The sequence below is a fragment of the Spodoptera frugiperda genome, chromosome 21, assembly GCF_023101765.2.
Source record: "Spodoptera frugiperda isolate SF20-4 chromosome 21, AGI-APGP_CSIRO_Sfru_2.0, whole genome shotgun sequence".
In the NCBI taxonomy this organism is placed as follows: domain Eukaryota; kingdom Metazoa; phylum Arthropoda; class Insecta; order Lepidoptera; family Noctuidae; genus Spodoptera; species Spodoptera frugiperda.
In genome coordinates, this window is record NC_064232.1 from 6,933,463 (window position 1) to 6,949,657 (window position 16,195).

The following is a 16,195-nucleotide window of genomic DNA, read 5'->3' on the forward strand; positions in this document are numbered from 1 at the left end:
GTACCATCCACTACGATCCTTACATATATTTTTATGACATAAGGCGGCAAACCAGCCGACTGATCCTCTGATGGTAAGCAATCGCCGCCATTCATGGCCAAACGCAACACCAGTGGAGTTATAAAACATTTGGGGATTTGAGGTTATAGAGATAGAAGAAACTGGAGAAAGAATTGGTCTTCGGTAACCTCACTCACCAACACAAGTGTTCACTCCAGTCAAGCCGGCCCATCCATGCCAAAGCATGGCTCTCCCACACTTAATCAATCTCAAAATTTTACCAAACAGTGCAATAACCATCTTCTTTCTTCTTGTTACAGAACCATGAAGCCACTATTCTCTATAGTGGTAGCCATATTGGTGATCGCGGCAAACGCACACCCAGAAAACATCGAGCAAGTCAAAGAACTGCCCCAAAGCCACGAACCAGTCCTGGAGGCAGAAGCTAGCGAGCCACAGGCGAGAACAGAACGATGCACAGCTTGCGCTGGCACCCACAGCTTAAAATCCCCCAAAGAACTCCTAGCCTCGCTAAAAACCCTCCCAAATGCTGAGGTCCACACTCAATCCACTTTCGAGGAATGCTCATCCGAAAAGGGATGCGCTGGAGTTAAGATAAAGGATGGAAAGATTGTCCAGAAGTTCGGTAACCTCCAGGCTTTCAAGGCTGCAGCCAACGCTGACGCAGCCAACGAATTCCAGTTCCAGGCAGCTGGAAACAGCGTCTTCGAAGGTGGTGTCGCCAACGGTGGACCCTTCTGGTGGATGAACGAACAGAACTCCCCCTTCAAGAACGCTGGTGCTGGTGGTTCTTTTGAGAAGTTCAGCAAGTCTTCTTCCAGCTTCACCAGCTCAAGCAACACTGGTGCTGGTGGCGTTGATTTGGGCGCCAACCCATTCTTGAACGGTGGTTTCTCGAAATTGGCTGGTAATGCCGGCTTTACTGGTGCCGGTGGCAATTTCGCTGGAAGCCAGTCCTTCGAATCATCATCCTCGACAAAGGAGATCGACATCAGCAAGAACCCGTTCTTGAGCGGAGGTGCTACTGGTTTCGGTGGTCAGAACTCTTTCGGCAGTGCTCAAGGTAACTTCGGAGCTGGACAGAGCGGTTTCAACAGCTTCAGCTCTGGTTCAAGCTCCAACTTTGGATCAAGCGGGTCTGGTTACACTGGTTCTTCTCCATCTCCCTTCGCTGCTTCTTCTGGTGCCAACGTGAACTTGATCCAGAACTCGCAGAAGAACGAATTCGACTATGCCCAGCAGACACAACAGAATATTGACGAGATCTTCCAGAGCACTGGAAATGTGAATGCTCATGATAACTCTGGAGGTGATTTGCAGCAGACTTGCGCTGGGCAAGGATACGTGTGTGTGTTGAAGTCTCAATGCAACAACGGTGTTGTCAACACTAATGGAGGTGGTCTTCTGCAGGCTAACACTCAGGTAAGTGTCTTCTTTATATCAGAATATATGATCATGATTTGGACTGATGGAAAGAAGTTAACAGCTGTAGCATTTGTATGTTTCCGTAGGATTAGAGGCATTGCCAGCGTTTTAGGGTGTTTTTAAGAGATTTAGTTTAAGTCAAAGTCAAAAGTCAAGAGACAAAAGTCAAAAGTCAAAAGTCAAAGTTAAAATTATTTATTTCAAAAAGACCAGGAAGGCACTTTAGAACGTCAAAGCAAATATAATAATATTAATAACATCTGTCTGTCGGTCAGTCCTCTAGTTGCTCTATTTGCTCGTTCCAAAGTGTAGATTCCTATGGAGAAGAACGAGCAAGAAACTCCATAGGTTACTCTTTTTCAATTAGATTCACAATACAATACTTGGTTACATTGTTTCGATTGCTTCAGCAGCCCAAACATAGGACCCACTTAGTTATTATTCAAATTTCTCGAGTTACCTTTTATTAGAAGCAAGTATAACAGCTCCACACGTAGGACCCATTTTCTTTTGATTTTCCGCGGTGCTTGACGACTGGGCTTCTTTGTGCAATCTCGTTGCTTAAGGGCATTAAATTCACCAAGTGGAAACTATCGTTTTTTTTTCTTCTCCTCTAATAATATCTTCTGATTTATTTCGTTCATGTCCCTGAGACGTCGGACTTCAGTGTTCCGGTGTTTTCATGGTTGTATCTACTGTAGATTCTGGTGCACAGGAGTTGCAGCGGTTTTGGAACGACGTGGCGGACTTGTCCCATTAAAAAATATAGTAAACATAATATTTACCGAAGCGGAATTTATTTATTAATCAAAATATATGATACATATCACTATATCAAGGAAATGATGATATTATCAAACATTTGGAATTTTAATATATGATTTGCCCTTTTGTAATTAATAATCGTATTTAATAATATATTTCTTAAAGAGTCAGTATGTTTGTAACGCAGTTTTACCTAAACGAGTGAACCGATTTTGATAAATTCTACAGCGATTGAGTACACTCTAATTTTCGGATTTATATATTTTTTTTTTTATGGAACACGCCGGTAAACGAGCAGACGTATCACCTGATGGTAAGCAATAGCCGCCGCCCATGAACACTTAAAACACCAGAGGCGTTACAAGTGCGTTGCCGGCCTTTTGGGGGTTAGGAATATAAGGGTTGTTGGGGAATCGGGGATTGGAAAGGGGGAATTGGAAATCCGGCAACCTCAATCACACAATGAAACACAACGCAAGCGTTGTTTCACGTTGGTTTTATGTAAGGCCGTGGTATCACTTCGGTGGAGCCGTCCCATTCGTGCCGAAGTATGGCGAGCCCACACTTAAATTATTATTAAGACGGATTCATAAATGAAATACCAAACCGAGCGAAGCCACAATCCTTTACTAGTACAATCTTAAGGTCAAATATTTAAACAAATGAATGTGAATAATTCAAAGGTCAGCGTTACTGATGATTTAAATCATCGGACAAGTATTTCTCAAGTACCTGCTTGACAGCCGACAATTTGACGAAGTCAAGTTTTTAGCCAAGGACAAGTCGCTTATTATGTTGTATAGATAGTTTTGACTAGCTATCAAAATTCTTTAAAACATGCATTTAGTGATGGTATTCCTAGTTGGTGAAAAGACCGTATTCCTTTTAAATCTTTGACTGCCAATAGAAAACTGTTGAAGGCAAATCCTCCGCTAACGTCGGTCACTGGTGACCACCACGGCGTTCAATGTGTTAAAAGATTGGTAATGGCAACTGTGAAATCTCTGGTGTTGCTTCCACCTGATCAGGTTACCATCTGTATGCTCGGTATACTGCCCCACTATTCCATGAAAAAATGGTGTGAACTGGATTTTGCCATATTAATGAAACACTAGCTTCTTCCAGCGTTTCCGTGAGATAAAAGTATCCTATCACCCAAGTCAGCTCATACCCTGTCCGTATACCAAATTACATCAAAATCCGTTCAGTAGTTTCAGCGTGATTGACGGACAAACATCCAAAACATCCAATCCTAAGCAATTTGCTGACATATTTCTTTATGAAAATTCTCTATAATTTGTAATAAGGTAAATCCCGATTTATGACCAAAAGACTCGCGTAGTACAAATATCAATGAAAAAAAAAATTACCATACCCGAGAATCGAACGTAAAAACCACGTGCTTAGTAATCACTACACAAATAAGACCCAACATAGCATATTGACATAAATAGAATTATAATGCGTAAGACTTATAAAAAAAAAAAAACAAATTCTACGCATATTAGTCACAAATGTCAAGGATATCCATAATGGCACAACCGAAACTCGAACCCGGATCCTCCTATCAATAAATCATCAATAATTCACATCTGTTTGTTTGTCTGTCCACACAAAGCTACGAAACTGATGGATTCATTTTGATAGACGCGTCGGATTCTTTATTTACAATAGATTTGACAAAAGAACGCTAATTGATTATTGTACCTACTATTTTTCTACTTTAATTGGGCAGAAACCGGTTTTTTGAATACGTTTTTATTTTTATTATTTAGTCAGGTTTATCTTGCATAATTATTTATAAAACATAATATTCAAATTTTCCGTCGTCTGTTTGTCTGTTATTTATACCTAAACTCGAAAACTAATGAAACAATTTTAATGCGACTGATTTGACATGTCGCAAGTGCGACTGCCGAACAAGGGGTCTCGGGTTCGATTCCCAGGTCGGGCAAAGTACTACTGGGTTTTTTTTCGGATTTTCGAAAATTTCTTAGTAGTAGCACGGAGTCTGGAAATGTGCCCAGTATATGGCAGTAGGCTCATCCCCTATTACATGGGACTTATAATACAAATTGTGAAAAGTGGCTGTACATGGTATAGCGGCATTACGTGCCGTAATGTGCACCTCTGCCTACCCCTTTGAGGATAAAAGGCGTGACGTTGTGTGTGTTTTAAAACGATCAAATTTAACAGTCTGTCTGTCAGTGAAGCTAGGTGCTCGTTCCAAAGTTTAGTCTGCAGCTTATGTGTACCTCTGCCTACCCCTTTGAGGATAAAAGTCGTAATGTTATGTAGTAAACAAGCATATAATATGCGTCACATGCGAATAATATGAAGAGGTACGCCTTGGCATTGTTTCAAAAAGGATTAAATTAACTTAAGATCTAAGATAGGTTCTAATTTAAATACTAAAAGACTAAATATTATTAAACACTAGCGACCCGCCCCAGCTTCGCATGGGTGCAATGGTGATATATTATGCATGTATTATACATATAAACCTTCCTCTTGAATCACTCTATCTATTAAAAAAACCGCATCAAAATCCGTTGCGTAGTTTTAAAGATTTAAGCGTACAAAGGGACATAGGGACAGAGAAAGCGACTTTGTTTTATACTATGTATTGATTAGCTATTCTCGCGCCTGATCCGGAGCTGCGGACTACCTAGCGGGTTTACCGGCTCGAAAGCAGGAGTAGGAACGGGGTGGTTTTTAGTCAGTAAGAGTCTGACACTCCCTCTCGTCTTGCCCAAGGCGGGAGAAGTCATTGGGTGGTTTTCCCCCCTTAAAAAAGCTACCCTCGCAAGATTTCACCCGCTCTGCGCGACTCCTATAGGTAGTAGCGTGATGTTTTAAAGCCTATATATAACATTCCTTCAAAACAAGATTTGGTGAAAACGAACCAGTAATTCCAGTGATTAGAGCGTTCAAAACAAACAAACTCTGTAGCTTTATATGTATAAAATTAAATATTAAATATATCATCAACAGCAGAGTAGATTACATTTTATCACCTACCGTACTCTACTAAGATACTACAAGACAGAGACAGAGCAGCAGCGCTCTCTGATAAACCTGAACCTTTTATACTGCAATCTCCAACCCGCCTCCCTGCGGAGATTATGACAAACCCCTCTCATGTAGAGGAGGCTCATAGTCCAAGAGTGGACTATCACGGTCTGTTGATGGGCAAACCACGGGTAAAACATAGTGGCTTGTAATAAGGTCAGTAGAAAAAGCTAACACGTTTTGTGTGTTTATGCAATTGTAAAGAAAATATTGTGATGACCATCTGTGAAACGAGACAGGTAGGGATAGCATAATAGTTAGGTTAGGTACTAAAATAAATTTTGTTCTAGTAGAATAAAAGAAAGAAAGAAAAACAGTTTATTTGCACCGATTACAAAAATAATAAACATAAATAATTGATAAAAAAAAGTATACACGGCGCAAAAAGGCCAGTACTCAGCTAAAATGCCGTGACCCGAGCGCGATAGCTCGAGTCGCAGCGCTGATAGTAAGATTATTTAGACACCACTGACTAACGGTGAAGGAAAACATCGTCAGGAAACCTGGGCTTATAATTTCCAATTATAAGTTTGAAATCGCCAACCTGTATTGAGGAAGCGTGGTAATTAATGCTCAAATCTTCTCCGTGTGAGAAGAGGCCTTTGGTCAGCAGTGGATACTCTTATAGGCTGTGGTTATCATGTTGATGGTACATTTTTTTAATACATATAGTAAGTCTGATTGGTCTAGAAATCGAACTTGAGCCTTGAGCTATGCAACTGACCAGTTAAAACACTTTTATCTAGGGCCTTAGTACGTGTTTGCATTACGATCAAAGTAATCGAAACGAGAAGTACTGATTGGCCGGCGCGAATGAACCAACCAATCAGAGCGCGAACGCGCTCTCGTTTCAAATTCGTACTAAGATTCTGTTGTGAAAAAAAAAGCTTTTTTTTTAGACTTTTTACATCTCTAGCCTCATTATGTTATAGTCGCTATCATTATTAGCCATTTTAGCCCAAAAATAATCCATTCCAATCCAAATATTTCAAAAAACTTAAAAACAAAAAACATATATATTTAAATACTCCTATCTGACATCTCTGCTGACGCTCTCGTCCTTACACCGGCGTCGTGTCGACGTCAGTGTCGCAACATTCGAGGCTCGACGGCAAACCGCTAGGATAACTAACTTTATTATATTTACGCTTCACATACCTTCGTTACATACATACAAACTTTGAGACAGACAGACAGACAGTTACACACTTATTAAATTAACTAAAAATCACGGTTTACTTATGTCGCGCAACCTACTGACGTCGCTGCGTCTGCTCACGCTACTCTCGATGAAGAGTCCCTTTGTGACTCGAAACTAGTAGAGCTCCATTAAAGTACCGTACATGAGTAAACTGCGATTTTTAGTTAATTTAGTATGTCCCGCGACTTCGCCCGCATTCCGTATCTTATGTGGTATTCCAAACCATAATCTACCCTTGTTCCAATTACCCTTGTTACTCATGTAACTGTTTAAGGCAACTCGACTCATTTCAAGCCTCGCTAAGGGCCCATAGTCATGATACGGAACTTTAAAACTCTATGCAATACAAGCCTTTGCCATCGGCTTCGTCCACGTTCTCATCGAATAAAAAGGTTCCTACGTTGTTCCTAATTTCATCCCGATTCTTTCAGCTATTTTGACGTGATTGAGAAACAAATATACACACACAAATAATACCGAGAGGGAGTGTCAGACTCTTACTGACTAAAAACCACCCCGTTCCTTCTCCTGCTTTTCAAACCGGAGCCCTGGTAAACCCACTAAGTAGTTCGCCGCTCTATAAATATGAGCCTCTAGCACAGCTTGAAACTAGTCGAGTTCCTCGTCAAACAGTTACATGAGTAAGCCGATAACATAATAATGGATACACAGTTAGTTTTAAAACCACTTAAACCTTGTTTTACATCATACAAACAAACATACATACATACATACAATCTCATACATAATGTATGAAGTCAAACGGATTCGGTGTCTTACTCGGTTGTCTTCAAGTACACTCGCATACAGAATGATTAATGTTGTTCTCATGTTGTATAACTATCTTCTGCCAGCGGATTCGCTCGCGTTCCCATGGAATAAAGTTACCTTTCACCGAAGTCAGCTCATACTCTGTCTGTATACCAAATTTCATCAAAATCCGTTCAGTAATTTCGTTTCTGGTGTTTTGGGTGTCCATGGGCGGATCCCGTCCTTCTGCTCGATTACATACTTCATCGCTTACATTATACAAAAAAAAATATTAAAATCCGTTCAGTAGTTTATGCACTACACAGTTACAAAAGTTACATACTCTCAGAAACTTTCGCATTTATAATATTAACTAATATTTCCCCTCGGCTTCGCTCACGTTAAGAAGTATAATTATTAATGGAATTAAAAATCCGTCACGTCATAACATCTACCTGTATGACAAATTTCAGCTCGATCCGTCCAGTGGTTTTGGCTATACGCTGATAGATCACTAAGTCAGTCAGTCACTTTTGAGTTATGCCGTATATATGTATAGATAGGATAAGATTTGTATCACATTCAAACATGTCCGTACATTACCGATAGCAACACAACCAAATACCAAAGCTAAAGAATAATAAATCATGTCAGAAGGCAGCGAGCCTATTGCCTAACACGGGCTTCGAACTACTATATCGAACTTACATACTAATACTATAAATGGGGAAGTATGTTTGTTTGTCTGTTCAGATCTGAAAACAAAACGACAAAACGACAAGGGATCTCGGGTTCGATTCCCGGGTCGGGCAAAGTATTACTATGCTTTTTTCGGTTTTTCGATAATTTCTCAGTGGTAGTACGGAGTCTGGAATTGTGCCCAGTATATGGCAATAGGCTCACCCTCTATTACATGGGACTTATAACACAAATCGTGAAAAGTGGGTGTACATTGTATAGCGGCATTACGTGCCGTAATGTGCACCTCTGCCTACCCCATCGGGGATAAAAGGTGTGACGTTGTATAGAAAGTAAAAAATAAGTATACTGACTATTTATGACTAAAAAAAAAATCATAATTTATTTGTAAATCTGCTCCCAACCTCTTAAAAAGTGCGTGCGCGACCGCGGACCAAAGCTACTCTCTCACATTTTGACACAGCCTTCCGATAGGTCAAAATCCCATACGAAAATTTCGAAATCGTTCAAACGTATTTTGTAACCGAATGCAAAGACCGTGTTTACACTTATGTGTCTGACAGTACACGTCTGTGTTTTATGATTAATAGTTGTCTAAGTATTTTAATAGTCATAGCAAATGTATTTTACTTGGTAAAGTTTAAGTTAGTAGTTTGTAAACTGTGGAGTTTCTTGCTCGTTATGATACATAGAAATTGGGTAGTATTCATATACAATTATTAATAATTTCTATTAGTCTAATCAAATGTATATTGAGATTGTAAAAAAACATTATTTTTGAAAAGAGTAACGATAGAATTGCTTGCTCGTTCTTCTCCATTCGAAGCTACACTTTAGAACGAGCACCTAGCTTCACTGACAGATATAATAACGCATAATTCAATTTGCCTCATTAACGTTTAACGTTTCAAAAGTGCCTCATTAATAATAATTTGCAAAATAAAATGTAATACAAGATGAAATGTAACAAGTCTCTCAATTCAAATTAAATGGCGACATCGGACTTCTTGCCGGGTATGCTAGTTATTCTTAATTAAAAAAACGTTGAATTCCCCACACTAGAATTTTCACACAATTTGTGGATCACACAAAGAGTTGCTCTGTCACAATCGAAACTGTCACTGAATTAAGAGTCACTTAGCTTTATGTAGCACCTAAACTAATTCTTTACACGTGCTATTCACACATCAACAGCCTATAAGTGGCCACTGCTGACCAAAGCCCTCTTCTCACACGGAGAAGAGTTAAGCATTAATCACTACGCTTGCTTAATGCGGGTTGGCGATTTCAAACTTATATGTTAGAAATTATACGCCTAAAAACTAAACTAGGAGATAAAAACGAATCTATGCTACTCCCTAAAAAGTAAGCTTTCCAAAGATAACACAATTTTCTAAATCAGTCCAGTAGTTTCGAAGCATATTCTATACAAAACAAACATGTCAAATCATTCCTCTTTAACATATTCGCAGAGGCTTGAAACTAGTAATCATTATTATTAGCCACTTAATAGCAAAATGATTATCATTATGATTATATAATAGCTATTTACATGCCGTGTAAATAATATACCGTTATTATATATTGCGTGTCTAAACATACATATTTGATTTATGTACTGACAGCTAAGTTATTTAGTATATAGGTAAGAAAATAAAGATAGATTCAGTACAGAGACAGCAACCATTGGTTGTCTAGAGCCGACTGAGTTACAAAAGATATGGCTTCGTTACAAAGCGTACAATTTAGTATAACAATAGCTTTTTTTGAGGGGGAAAATCATCCAATGTCTTTTCCCGCTTTGGGCGAGGCGAGAGGAGTGTCAGACTCTTACTGACTAAAAACCACCCCGTTCCTACTCCTGCTTTTCGAGCCGGAACCTCGATAAACCCGCTAGGTAGTCCGCAGCTCAGTATAACAATAACTACTGTCTCTGTACTGAATCTATACCATTATTTTCTTACCTTCGTACTATATGGGATAAAAAATAGCCTGTGTTATTCCAGACAATAATCTACCCCTGTTCCAAATTTCATACCGATCCCTTTAGCCGTTTTGACGTGATTGAGTAACAAAAATACACACAAACTTTAAATGTGAGAGAGTTATGCTTCGGCACCGCTGGGCCGGCTCGACCGGAGTGATACCACGGACTCACAAAAAACCGACGTGAAACAACGCTTGCGTTGTGTGAGTGAGGTTACCGGAGCAATCCCCAATTCTCCAACAACCCTTAAATTCCTAACCCCCAAAAGGCCGGCAACGCACTTGTAACGCCTTAACGCCGAGGGCGATTGCTTACCATCAGGTGATCCGTCAGCTCGTTTACCGGCTTATACCATAAAATCACAAACTTTCGCATTTACAATATAAGTAGGATATTTGATATGAGTATTGCGCTATCGTTTCCCTGTCAATTTTCGTCTTTAAACTATTTAAATAATTCGAGTTATAGCCAGGTAGGCTACTGATTGCGTTACCCGTCTGACTTAACTGACGGTTGGGTCAACTAACTGACAAAGTTACTTTGACCTTTTATGTATAGTTCAAACCCTTTTGCCCTTTAGTTTAAAACTGACTTTTAGAGTTAGTTTCTACTATGTGCAATAGGTCTTTTTGAGGGGGAATAAGTGGGCTTTTCTTGAGATGTGCTATGTAGCTATGCTACGATGATGTGACTGCACGGTTGGTGCGGTGGCTGGGTAACCGGCTGCCGCGCAACGTGTAGTGGGTTCGATTCCCGCACGGAGCAACTCTTTGTGTGATTCACAAGTTGTTGTTTCGGGTCTGGGTGTCATGTGTGTGTGAACTTGTATGTTTGTAAACGCACACACGACACAGGAGACAATCCTAGTGTGGGGCAACGTTTTTTAAAAGAATATTGTAGCTGAGCTGTGAAACTATGTGACCGTTTCCATTAATACTAAGCTATGTAGCTGTGCGAGGAAGATGCGCAGCTGGAGTATGTGATGTATCAATAGTAAGGAAGCCATCCATAGCACGTATCTTTCCATAAAAAAAAAACAGCTTACCTGAGTCCGTTTCCACCAGTGCTAAGCTATGTGTACCAATTAATATGATTGGTGGAAGCCAAACGCATACTTCTTTTTTTCCGAAGTCCACTAAAATCAAATAAATGTAATATTTGACAATTAGGATCAACGTCTTTGTGCGATCTCTTATTGCAAAACTGAATATAAAGAAATCATTAAATATTAGCTTTAAATAAATAAATAAATATGTATATAGAATGCAAATCAATCAGCATGTTTGTTCATTAAACTCAATTATTTACCAATTCGCGCAATAATTAAATCAATTTCGAAAAACAAATAGTCAATATTACAAATTCATTGACAACTTACAAAAAATGTCACCACCTCCTCTCATGCCGCGGGTGGCATATACCCGATTGATAGACTACACATTAGACAGAGACCGAGCAGCAGCACTCTCTGATAAACCTGAACCTTTTATACTGCGATCTCCAACCCGCATATATATGTATAAACCGATAAACGAGCAGACGGATCACCTGATGATAAGCAATCGCTGCCGCCCATGGACACCCGAAACACCAGAGGCGTTACAAGTGCGTTGCCGGCCTTTTGTGGGTTAAGAATCTAAGAGTGGTTGGGGAATCATGGCTTGGGAAGATTGGGAAGAAAGGTAATTAGGCCTCCGGTAACCTCGCTCACACAACGCGAGTGTTGTTTCACGTCGGTTTTCTGTGAGGTCGTGGTATCATGGCTCTCCCTCTCTATTAATCTGTACTAATATTATGAAGCTGAAGAGTTTGTTTGTTTGTTTGTTTGAACGCGCTAATCTCAGGAACTACTGGTCTGAATTGAATAATTCTTTTTGTGTTGGATAGTGCATTTATCGAGGAAGGCTATAGGCTATAAAACATCACGCTATGACCAATAGGAGCCGAGCAGAGCGGGTGAAACCGCGCGGAAGTAGCTAGTCAAGCATATGATTTACTTAGAGAAACATATTAATGAAAATTCCTTCGATCTACGACTTAAACATGATTGCAAATGATAATTACATAAAAAAGTAATACGTTTATAAAGAAAAACTACTGACACTACATTGAAACAATGGGACAATGGTTCTCACGTAGAAAAAAAAACTTTAATTAGACTAGACCGCAAACAACGTTTCCTTGAATTTATAAATGTTATACAAAGAAAAAAATGTTTCAAACATCCGGTTTGATCGAGTTCATATTATACATCGGCAGACGTGCTCCATCGTAGGCCGCATCATTACTTACCATCAGGCGAGATAGCGGCCAAATGTTGACCCATCAAATCTATAAATATAAAAAACATACCATTTTTTAAGGGGGCAAAATTATCCAATGACTTCTCTTGCCTTGGGCGAGGCGAGAGGGAGTGTCAGACTCTTACTGACTAATAACCAGTAGGGGAGCCAGCCATAGCACGCATCTTTTCATATAAAAAACATAGCTTAGCATATGATTGATGGATACCAAACGCACCTACAGCAACATAGCATAGCACATCTCTGGTGAAAAACCACCCTTAGTCGGGTATACGACCTAGCAGTTTACCGGGGCTCCGGCTCAAAAAGCAGAAGTAGGAACGGGGTGGTTTTTAGTCAGTAGGAGTCTGACATTCCCTCTCGCCTCGCCTAAGGTGGGAGAAGTCTGCCCTCAAAAAAGGAGAGTGAGAAGAGAAGAGTATAAAAGGACAAATGTACAAACATATTTTACTCTGTAAAATGATTATCTATTCCCCTAACGAGCGGCATAGTAAATATTGAACTGTCAATTTAACAAATATTAAATGCTAACGTAAGATTAACGGAGTGTCTATGTTAATTCGTAGTACATAAATTGTAAATATATAATCATATACAATTAAAATAATATGACAGACTGCCTCGTTGGCCGAGTGGTTGCAAGTGCGACTGCCGGACAAGGGGTCTCGGCTTAGATTCCCGGGTCGGGCGATAGTATTACTGGGCTTCTTTTCGGTTTTTCGAAAATGTAAAATGTCTCAGTAGTAGCACGGAGTCTGGAAATGTGCCCGGTATATGGCAATAGACTCACCCCTATTACATAGAACTTATAACATAAATTGTGAAAAGTGGGTGTACATTGTATTGTGGCAATACGTGCCATAATGTGCACCTCCTTTTTTTGAAGGGAGAAAATCATCCAATGACTTCTCCCGCCTTGGGAATGTCGGACTCTTACTGACTAAAAACCACCCCGTTCCATCTCCTGCTTTGAGCCGGAGCCCCGGTGTCTACCCCTTCGGGGATAAAAGGCGTGTCGATATAATAAAATATCACAGACAAATTGTAAAGTGTATTTTAAATAACTTTGTAACATACATACATACAAACATACATAACTACTGGCTTAACTAATAACTTATATTTTGTAGTTAAATTGACATCGTTTAAACATAATTATAATAATATTAAAATGTTTTCGTAAATGTTAACAAGATGTTTAAAATAATTATCTAACTTGTTTACTGTTTAGTAGCTTTTGAACTCGACTTTATTATATAGTAATACTAGCGACCCGCCCCAGCTTCGCATGAGTGCAATGGTGATATATTATACATGTATTATGCATATAAACCTTCCTCTTGAATCACTCTATCTATTAAAAAAACCGCATCAACATCCGTTGCGTAGTTTTAAAGATTTAAGCGTACAAAGGGACATAGGGACAGAGATAGCGACTTTGTTTTATACTATGTAGTGAAGTATGGGAGAGCCATGCTTTGGAACTGCTGTGCTGGCTCGACCCGAGTGATACCACGGTCTTACTGAAAACCGACGTGAAGCAACGCTTGCGTTGTGTGAGTGAGGTTCCGCAAACCCAATTACCCCTGTCCCTTTGTATGCTTAAAACTTTGCTTTGAAACTACGCAACGGATTTCGATGCGGTTTTTTTAACAGATAGGGTGATTCAAGAGGAAGGTTTATATGTAAAATACATGCATAATATATCACCATTGCACCCATGCGAAGCTGGGGCGGGTCGCTAGTAGGCTATAAAACATCACGCTACGATCAATAGGAGCTGAGCAGTGCAAGTGAAACCGCGTGTAAATAGCTAGTGACTAGATAAAGTTAAAACCAAACGTTTAAAATTACAACATTTTAACAGCTAAACGATAAATTACGACAAAGTAAGTAATTGTACAGGTTTGATGCCCGGTTTGATTCATAAATGTCACTTGTATCAAAAGGAATTTAGAACTTTAGTGTGGGTTAAGCAATGCTTTGCAAGGTCCGTTAAAGGATGGGTTAGCATACAAAACCTAGCTTCACTGACGGACAGACTGACAGACTATTGTTTATTTCTTTCTTTGTTGACGTTTCAAAAGTACTTAAGTATATGGTTTAATTGGAATTAATGATTTGACTTTGACTTTGAAACAATATACATATAGTTAGGATATAGACATTTTTATTTAAATATCTTATTTTGATAGCAGAGTAGATGAAATCGATTCGTGAGTTCTGGAGTTATAGGAAGGAAAACCCGACATATTTTTATATTATAGATTACGCAAATCGATTTATTTTACTTTACAATCGTCACAAAATGCCATAACATATAACACAAATTGTGAAAAGTAGGCGTACATTGCATAGCGACATTACGTGCCGTAATGTGCACCTCTGCCTTTGCATAAAATGCCATATATCCACGTTAAATTACATGAAAATCATTTCAGTAGATTAGGCATAAAAAGATTATTAAAATTATGAAACAAATTAAGCAAAAACCATTTTTCTCTTGTTACAGAAACAATACTGCAACACCAGAACTGAAATCTGCTGCAGGATCGAAACCTCAGGCGCTGGGATCCAAGGATCCCTTGGAGTAGGATCCGGTTTCCAGGCTAGTCAAGGATCTGGAGTATTCCAGGGCTCAAGCCAAGGCAGCCAATCCAGCTTCGGAGCTGGCTTCAATGGGAACAGGGGCAGTGGATTCGGCACCCAATTCGCATCAGGATCTGGATTCAACAGCAACAAATTCGGAGCGTCCGGATCTGGATTCGGATCTGGCTTCAAATCGACCAGCCAATCCAATTTCATTGAAACTGATTCCTTCTCCGCTGGTTCAGATAACAGTGGTGTCTACCGCCCAGGTGCTGTTGGGTCCGGGCTTAAACCTGGTGTGCCATACTTGCCTCCTGTGGACACTAGTTCCAGTGGATCGAATGTGGTCACCGCCTCCTACTTACCACCTGTTGTTACCACCCCTCGCCCCTTCAGTCCTCGTCCTGTGACCACCCCTAGGCCTTATTCGACGCCTAAGCCCTATGTGCCTTCAACCGGCGCTCCTGGGTACCTTCCACCTGATGTAACCGGAGCTGATTCCAACGTCAATACCTTTACTACTAGTTACTCTGAAGGAAGTACCATCTTAGATGAAACCCTCACGACTCAAAGGCCTCTTATTCCTATTGTTCCTATTGGTAAGTTTTTTGCTTCCATGAAAACGGAATACTGATTAGAATACACTAAGTGTCTCGCTGGTTGAGTGGAAGTGCCGAAAGAGGCCTCGGGTTCGATTCCCGGGTCGGGCGAAGTATTACTGGACTTTACTTCTGGTTTTTCGAAAATTTCTCAGACTAATAACACAAATGTTGGGCAAGGGGTCTCGGACTCTGAGGTTCGATTCCCGGGTCGGGCGAAGTAATACTGGGCTCTTTTTCCGGTTTTTCGAAAATTTCTCAGTAGTAGCACGGAGTCTGGAAATGTGCCCGGTATATGGCAATAGACTCACCACCTATTACATGGGACTTAGAACACAAATGGTAAAAAGTAGGTGTACACAGTGGCATTACGTGCCATAATGTGCACCTCTGCCTACCCCTTCGGGGATTAAAGGCGTGATCATATGTATGTACCAATAGACCAGTAGACCAGAAGACCAAAAGACCAGTAGACCAAAAGACCAGTAGACCAAAGCTATATAACTGTGTTCCTACCCCAGGTGACTTGCCCGCTGGTTGCGCCGCTGCCCTGAAGTGCACACCGATCGAATACTGTACCGCTGAAGGTATCATCTCCAACACCACCGTCGTGCTGACGAGAGACCAGGAGGCTTACAGAGTGCCTTTAACTGTAAGTAACCCTCACATTCCTTCTACCACCCCTATTTTTAAGGGGGGATAGTCATCCAATAGCTTCTCCCGCGTTGGGCGAAGCAAGGGTTAGTGTCAGACTCTTACTGACTAAACACCACCCCGTTCCTAC

The 16,195-nt window shown here is 40.2% G+C and overlaps 1 protein-coding gene across 1 annotated transcript in view; it reads left to right on the forward strand.

The window, feature by feature from the left end:
• Nucleotides 1-16,195, forward strand: part of LOC118280292 (uncharacterized) — a 70,190-nt gene that overhangs the window by 22,149 nt on the left and 31,846 nt on the right. Inside the window, exons 2-4 of the mRNA XM_050701783.1 lie at nucleotides 321-1,443; nucleotides 14,736-15,411; nucleotides 15,933-16,063. Of these exons, the coding sequence (XP_050557740.1) occupies nucleotides 325-1,443; nucleotides 14,736-15,411; nucleotides 15,933-16,063 (1,926 nt within the window). The 5' untranslated portion in view covers nucleotides 321-324. The remainder of the gene's footprint in view (nucleotides 1-320; nucleotides 1,444-14,735; nucleotides 15,412-15,932; nucleotides 16,064-16,195) is intronic.